Here is an 8,593-nt window from a genome sequence, read left to right as displayed (position 1 = left end):
TTGTTAAATAGATATAGTTTCCCGCTAGATCAATGGTTCTCAATTACTTTTTACCTATAACCACACACACGCACACACACGTGCACATGCACCCCCCCCCCCCAACACACACGAAGGGTATCCGGCGGAAACTCCCAAGTCAATATGACCTTTCATGTAAAAATTTAATAAGCGTGCATCCCTAAAAAATATTGAGCAATTCTGCAGTTTAGTGTTGTTTTTACATACAACTTTATACGAAGGTAATTTGTTTCGTTAGATGTGCCCTGCAGAAAGTCCCTTTGATTAATATTTTACTCTAGGGGACCCTCATAACCATTCAATGTCTAAAAGATCCTCTTGTATTTTTATAATTAAATTTGATAAGATATTGTATAAAAAAACTAAAAAAATATTTTATGTATTGTAAAAGCATAACCAATTTATTGTGCATAAATTTTAACAACGGAATCTTATGTGAATCCCTAAGGGTCATGTGGGCGCCGGTTGGTAACCACTGCTTCAGGTTTTATAACTAAATAATTTCTTAAAGCAACGATATATTCTAATTTAATGAGACATGATTTTATTTTCTAGGCTACAAAATATCTTCATCCCAAGTGATAAGTGTCTATGTGGAGTATCTTCACGACGTCTATCTCGTCTATTCTTTATCAAGCTTGGGATACGTATACGTTATCCCGATTTTACCAAATTCCCAGCAGCCTGGAACAAATTACTTCAATTTCACGGTTATTATGAGTCATAACAACAACACCACTTTAACATTAACCACACCGCCATCATATGATCCATCGAAATCAATATTAAAACCATTCGTCAATACCTCGCCTTCTTCTCACGTCTTAGTTCTCAATGAGTCTGAGACGGTTACTATTTCATGCCAATGCAATCTCTCGGGTTTTCGTCTCGTCGCTAACCAGCCAGTGTTTGTGATCTTCGGACAATATTCAAAACACCAAAACGATGAACATATTTTGATGATTGAATCACTTCAACCGGTTTCAACTTTAACTGGGCAGTATTTTGTGTATGTTCCCAACTGGATCCAGATAAACTCAATACTTTATATCATGGGTAAATATTTTAGATTTTATATCATTTGTTTAATTTATTTATGTCTGTTATTTTTTACTTGTTTCAGTCATTAGATTGCAGCCATGCTACAGCACCGCATTAAAGCATTTTAATCGAATGAATCGACCCCGGGACATATTTCTAAGCCTGGTACTTATTCTATCTGCCTCTTTTGCCGAACCACTAGGTTACGGGGACCTAGACATACACAAACGCCGGTTGTCAAGCGGTGGTGAGGGACAGACACAGACGCAAAGATGTACATACTCACACACATATACACGCATGCACACACGCGCACACACGCGCACACACACAAACACACATATACGATAGGCTTCTTTCAGTTTCCGTGTACCAAATCCACTCTCAAGGCTTTGGTCGGCCCGAGGCTACAGCAGAAGACGCTTGCCCAATGTCTCACGCAGTGAGTCTGAAACCAGAACCACGTGACAAGGAAGCAAGCTTCTTACCACACAGCCACGCCCGCCTGCACCTACGTATGTTATATGTTATTATTTGCTGTTGCCCCGCGCAATTTTTGCTGCTGGATAAACATTTATTTATAGGCGCACTTGGCTGTTTGGTGGTTAAGAAAATCACATTGCAATTACGAGATTTCGGTTTCAGTCTCACTGCGCGACATTTTGGTGTTAGTGTCATCTATTACAGCCCCGGGATTTTCTACTTCGTGTTCAAACTTTAAAAAATATCAAAAACAAAAGTATTTCACCTACTCCCGTGTGTGTGCGATGTTTGTCTGCAGCCCATCACCTGGCAACAGATGGTGGTCTGTACGTACCCGTAATTTAATGGTTTCGAAAAAGAGACAGCTAGAATAAATACCAGAAAGTAAGAAAAGTAACTACTGGTATTGACTTGTTCAACTATAACCCTTCACGGCAGTGTTCCAGCATGGCCGTAGTCCAACGACTGAAACAAGTCAGAGACGATAATAGAAAATAAGAAAAGATATATACAAATTTTAAAAGATCTCTTTATTAAAAATCTTTCGATTGACTTTCTATTAACGTTAACGCGTGGTTGGCTATTTATTAGCCAGTGATGGTCGTATATCTCCTTAAAAGATGCGCTAATGAAATTTCAAACGCAATCTGCCAGAGCTGCTAAATTCTCTGGTCTACAAATAAATTCATTATTTTAATGTTCAGATTTTCTTTTCGTTTTCCTCGTCTTCCTTTGATTTTGTTCAAGTTTATACCTCTATATATATTCCGTAATTTTCTTAATATTACTTTTCGCCTTTTATTCACACCAAGATGAAAGTTGATGTACACAGTAATATGTTCGCACCGTATACGTCACTTTTAGTTGTCTCAAAGGTAAAGTATTGTCATACATCTGCAATTTTATTCTCTCCCTTCAGGGAAAAATGTAATACAATTTATATCGCCTCATCTTTCATATATTCAATTGTTTCTCCCCTCACGCAGCCGACCGACGATCTAACAAGGCACAAAGAGAGCGTATGTGTGTTCGATATTGTGTACAACACTCGAGCTGCTTCTAATTCATATTTGGATTTATCCCCACGTAGGCATCCTTCGGGTTTACCAGCAAACGGTTCTTGCACTATTTTACATGTAATCATTGATAAGCTATTCAAGTTGCATCAGGTTCGGTTCGGATTCGTGATGTTAATAAAGTCACAAAATTGACGACACAGCGATGTCCATCGACCCTGAACGAAGCTTGGCTGAGTTGTCTTGCCTGTCTGTGATTGACTTTCCTCTCACGCAACCGACCGATGACTAACCAGCATAGCGCATACATTGTGCATGTGCGTTCAATATTATTATTATTATTACTATTAAGGCGGCGAACTGGCAGAATCGTTAGCACGCCGGACGAAATGCTTAACGGTATATCGCCCGTCCCTACGTTCTGAGTTCAAATTCTGCCGAGATCGACTTTATCTTTCATCCTTTCGGGATCAATAAATTAAGCACCAGTCGAGTACTGGGGTCGATGTAATCGACTATCCCCCTTCCCCAAATTTCAGGCATTGTGCCTATAATAGAAATGATTATTATTATTATTATTATTATTATTATTATTATTATTATTATTATTATTAAATATCCCCCTTCCCCAAATTTCAGACATTGTGCCTATAATAGAAATGATTATTATTATTATTATTATTATTATTATTATTATTATTATTATTATTATTATTATTATTATTATTATTATATATATATATATGTTTGTGTGTCTGTGCTTGTCCACTCCCACCATCGATTAATAACCGATGTCGGTGTGTCTACGTTCCCTTAACTTAGTGGTTCGGCAAAAGAGACCGCTATAATAAGCCCTGGAGCTGACTTTTTCGACTAAAGGCGGTGCGGTGCTCCAGCCTGGCCGCAGTCAAATAACTGAAAGAAGTAAGAGAATAAAAGAATACCCTACTCAGAAAAACTATTTGTAACTTGTCTGTTTTCCATTTAATCCATTGATACATTAATACTGTAAGTCTGCATTTCTTTTGACTCTTGTGTATTTGCGAGACCATTTCTGTCTTTTGGTGCCGTGGCTGAATTTCGATTGCAGAATCCTTTACATTCTTATTCTGTGTAAATGCATAAGAGGTGTATACTGTGAAGAGGTACAAAAACGTTATCAGGAAAGACAATAATTTCAACATGATTGATGTGGGTTCAATTCCAAGAAATTCGTGAATTCCTTTCGATCTCACGTTGACTTCGTTTACGCCGAAAAATAATGATGAAACACATTTATATAACCTGTATAGGCATACATGTATAAAAGAATACATGTATGGATAATATATTCTCATGTGAAAGCAGAAATTAGTGTGGTTGGCTGAAAGAGGGTCAGTAATGAAGACGTATGTTGCACTCCATAGCATTTGCACAAAATTAACCTATTTTTTTTCTTTTCGTAGCTTTACAAAGTGACACCAAGATTACATGGCGGACAAAAAACGGAGAACAATCCAAGACATTAGAAGCTTCCCAGCAGCAGCTTTCTTTATCTCTTTCTGCAGGAGATTTCGCTTTTATTCACTCGGAAAAAGGAGTCTTGCTGCTGACTCACATTCACCATACACTGAACCAATCTAACGCAATGACGCTGCATTGTATTCCACCAACTTTACAGTATTTAAACTTAAAGTATCTGTTATTAGCTTCAAGCAGTGTCTATCAAAGCTTTACTTTTATTCTTTACAATCACTGCAATGGTTCTACTGAAGCGACACCAAATCTTTTGTCAGTGCCAGTATTGAATAACTCTAAACATTTCACTGTTTACAATCGTTACATTGCAGAATGGTCGATTACTTACCCAAATCAGAGTAAAAATTCAACAATGCAAAAATATTTGAAATCTGTGTCATTTTATGGTTATTTCGGGATGGTGAACCAAACTTTTAAGCGAATGTATCCATTTCCGATACATTCCTTTCCAACGATTAATTGTCCAAACTTAACTTTGATTTCGATTTTAGAATCGATTTCTTCTTCGAATATAAAGCGAAATTTAATTACCGATTCATTCACATGGCTGAATCCATCCGATGTAGCATTGTTGACCAACATACAACTATCCACTTTGTATAGGTTAGATTTGGGTAATGGCATCGATGAGGACTGCGACAGTAGGACAGATGAAGAACTAAATAATCAAAAAGACGACGATGGCGATGGACTATTTGATGAAGATCTTACATTTATAAAAGGTTGCAAGCTTCTTGGTCTCTTCTCGAATGAAGGAAAAAGACTGCAACTGGTTCAGAGTATGTACAGTAAACAAGAGGAAAGTAATATCGTAGCGTTGGTCAGCTCCTTAGGAGCATCATTACTGGCCGTGTTTATATTTTTAGCCGGCTGCCTGTTTGTGGAGAACTGGATAAAACCTCGTGCACAAAGAACTATATCGCCTTCATTTGACACATGAAAATAGTTTATAGTTGCGTCTTTCTTGTAATAAATCTTTTGATAACCAAATCAATATGTTAGCCGTGAGAAAACAAGAATGCGTCGACTTCGATTAGCAATGCTTTCATTGTCAGATTAACGGACTGCAGTAGTCCGTGTAAAAAGGTTATTTACTTATCGACTCATATTTTAGTTTATCTTTAAGTAGCGACGAAAAAAGTATTATATTCTTATGTCATAATCCGTCCAGCTTGCATATAAGAGCTATTAAGGGATAAAACTTACTTTAATAATGCACAAAACGTAATTAGAAAGTGATTTGTTAGCAAGATATGGTGAGCTCAGTTTTGGGAACCAGTTTCATGATAACCTGTTTGTATCCTGCCCCTGCATAAAGTATTTTTTGTAGGATCCCAGAAACCTAATTGGATTAAAAGAAAGTCAAACTTATAACGTAAAACCGGTGCTTCTGAGACCACCTAGACTAACCTATTATATAAAATAATATTTAGCAGCACAAAAGAATCCCAATTAGACTATACCGTAAGAAAATGCAATATATTATTCTAAAGCATATGAAGGCGGCGAGCTGGCAGAACAGTTAGAACGCTGGAAAAAATGCTTAGCAGCATTTCGTCCGTCTTTACGTTCTGAGTTCAAATTCCGCCGAGGTCGACTTTACCTTTCATCTTTTCGGGGTCGATAAATTATAGAGTTGCTGCATAATTATTGCGGCTTTTTTTCAACAAATTTTATTCAACAAAGACAATAACAACATGTAACAAAAACACATCTTTAAATGATTATTCCGAAGCATATTCACTATCTACTTCAATTACTGCTTCCAATTTGTTCGGCAGACGGTCAAACCACCATTCAAAGATGTTTTTGTTAACTATTGTTATTGTTTTTGTTGAATTAAAATTTGTTGAAAACAAGCCGCGATTATTATGCACCACAGTAAGTACCATTGAATCACTGGGTTGGATGTAGTCAAAATTTCAGGCCTTCTACCTTTAGCGGAAAGGATCATTTATAGATTTATCTACGTCTAATTCCACCGTTAAAAACGATTTATAAAATGCAATATATTCTAAAATACCAAAGATATCTATCTCAGACTGTCTATCAATTTATTATAATAAAAGCAAATGACCAGCTCTATTACTTACGGACGAATGGTATAATTGTGCTTATTCAAAAAGACAGCTGTAGGAAAAAAAAAAACTGATGCGATAGAATTGTAGTTTTGAAATCAGCCAATTTTAGTCTAAATCAAGTGAAAAAGCAAACTCAAGTTCAAAATTGTTTCCCTGTTCTTAAAACCAAAAATAGAAAGTAGTTTTATGACCCACCATCCGTTACGCGCTGAAGGATATTACAATGCATGAAACAAATAGTCACCGAGTTTTCAAGTACAGCTAAGACTTAATGGCTTCCCGATTATACTCAGTAAATCTTCAATATTAATTAAAACCAGTAGCAACAGCTCTTAAATTAAGATAACGCCATGGAACAATTAAAGGAACTTATTAAATGAACATTGTTAATGAGTATATTAATTAAATGGCTATTACGCAAATGAATATATGTTCGCTTACTATCATTCCTACATCGACCTTTCTCCATGAATAGCCATTGAAAACGTCTTAATTATTTTTCATTATCCGCTCATTCTATACGAAAAATGTTATATTCATTTCTAAGTATTTTGTAATATATTTCTCCATTTAGCGAATAAATAACTTTTTTGTATATTAATTTCTTTAGACCATTATGTTATTTAAAAGTACTCGTCTGGTTAGTGTTGAAGCCAACTTAAGTTAGCTGTAATGGACAAGAGATTGCTGGTAGGACTCTTCGTAGGCAAAGATTAGTTCAATCCTAGATACTCTACACTCAGGTCAAGCGTGAAAGTTAAGGGTCAAGACGCTTTTGACCATGAGATACTCGCTAATGAAATAAAAGTGTTTCCGACATTGTAATAGATTCAGAAGACCTTTCAATACCTCTGAGTAGCTCCTGCATTTTCAGTGTGGGGACAATCATCTCGGAGTTTTAGTTCATCTATTGCCTCCCTTTAGTGAATAAATAATTGTTTTTCTATGTATATTACTCTATATTATTGTGCTACTTAAATACAGTCGTCCAGTTAAGGCCGGTGGAATGGTTAGTTCCGTTAGGTAATAACTAAGCTCTCGGTACCGTCTGCTTTTCTCTAATGACTTTAGGTAAATCTAGGAATTCGTAACATTCTCTTTTATAATAAAATGAAACTATTCTGTTAGATATTTCTTGAAACTTCATTTTCAACCTCTGTAAGAAGATAAATACGTTTTACAAAGATAATATAATTCGTAGGAGCTGCAGTAACTGTAATTCTTTCAGCGTTGTCCGGGAGATCCATTAAAACAAGGCAGGGCACCCAACTTCATAAGAATGTGCACACTAATGTACTAAACTCTACTAGAGACGATCTTATTTCTCTGACTTCAAAACACATTTTTCATAGTTCACCAATAATCTACTGCACAAATATCTTAAGCGTTTGAAGTGTTTTGTTACAATTTTCATGCTAAATATTTAGTTAACAAATAAAATGATGGAATGAAACATTCACTAGCCTCCAGTGCTTTGCTTTCTTTCTCTCTTGCGTCTTCAAGTTCTTTTCTCAGAGATATATCTATATCTCTGTAAGAACTTTCCCTAAAAGTTGTTTGAAACTTATCTAAAAATTGTTAGAAACTTCCCTAAATCCATTGTGTAACTTGAGTTTTAATCAATTTTACGTATTACATCTTCGTTTTAAAGTACCTTTAGGAGAAAATAAGAATAATTATTTTTGATTATCTCTATTGCTGGTTAGAAAAGAAAACTCACGACGCATAAAAGGTTGTTCATGTTGCATAAAATGTTTCGCTGAAGTAATGATTTTTTTTCTCTGTACAGTTTCTTTAGCAACTAGTTTTATTTTAAGTGGAGTAATTAAGTCAATGTTGTTATGCATCTTGGAATGTTCTTCGCTATATATATATTGATCGATGATAATAACAATTTATCCAACAAAATAAATAGTTTTGCAATAAAATGGTTTCATTTAAATTAATTGATTCTTATGAGATGTTTTTTTTTTCAATCAACCAATTCACTCCATCTAATTTATTTTTGCCTCATACAAGTAAGGTATATTTCCGATGCAAGAAAAACAACAACAGGAGCAGTAACAGCAGTAGTAATAACAGCAGCAACAACAACAACAACAACAACAACAACAACAATAACAGGAGCAGCTGTGGCAGTAGTAATAACAACAGCAAGAAAACAGCCACCACAAAATGATGTTTTATGAGAGCAAAACTAATTTGCACTTTCTTAATAAATAGTTGTTTGTTTGTTTGCCGAGAATTACATTTATATTGACTCTCCAGAATATTTCATGCTAGAAGCTTCAGATTTCCTGACTATCAAAAGCTGACAAACGTTCCCTCCTCCTCTTCCAATGAATGTTCGACAATAAAACTCAATTGTCACGTTTTGTTCGAAGAAGGAAATAACTGTCCACATTAAATACAACGACTGTTACTTACTGTTAT

General features: G+C 35.5%; 1 protein-coding gene across 2 annotated transcripts in view; it reads left to right on the top strand.

Moving 5' to 3' along the window:
* LOC106870668 (uncharacterized) overlaps positions 1-8,106 on the top strand; it is a 33,057-nt gene extending 24,951 nt beyond the window's left edge. For both annotated transcript variants that reach the window (XM_014916818.3, XM_014916819.3), the window contains 2 exons: positions 577-1,077; positions 4,007-8,106. In XM_014916818.3, coding sequence (XP_014772304.1) covers positions 577-1,077; positions 4,007-5,019 — 1,514 coding nt within the window. In that variant the 3' untranslated portion in view covers positions 5,020-8,106. The remainder of the gene's footprint in view (positions 1-576; positions 1,078-4,006) is intronic.
* Positions 8,107-8,593: the final 487 nt, after the last annotated feature.

This window comes from Octopus bimaculoides, chromosome 7 (genome assembly GCF_046866305.1).
Source record: "Octopus bimaculoides isolate indiv1 chromosome 7, ASM4686630v1, whole genome shotgun sequence".
Taxonomy (NCBI): domain Eukaryota; kingdom Metazoa; phylum Mollusca; class Cephalopoda; order Octopoda; family Octopodidae; genus Octopus; species Octopus bimaculoides.
This window is presented reverse-complemented; position numbering and strand designations above follow the sequence as displayed.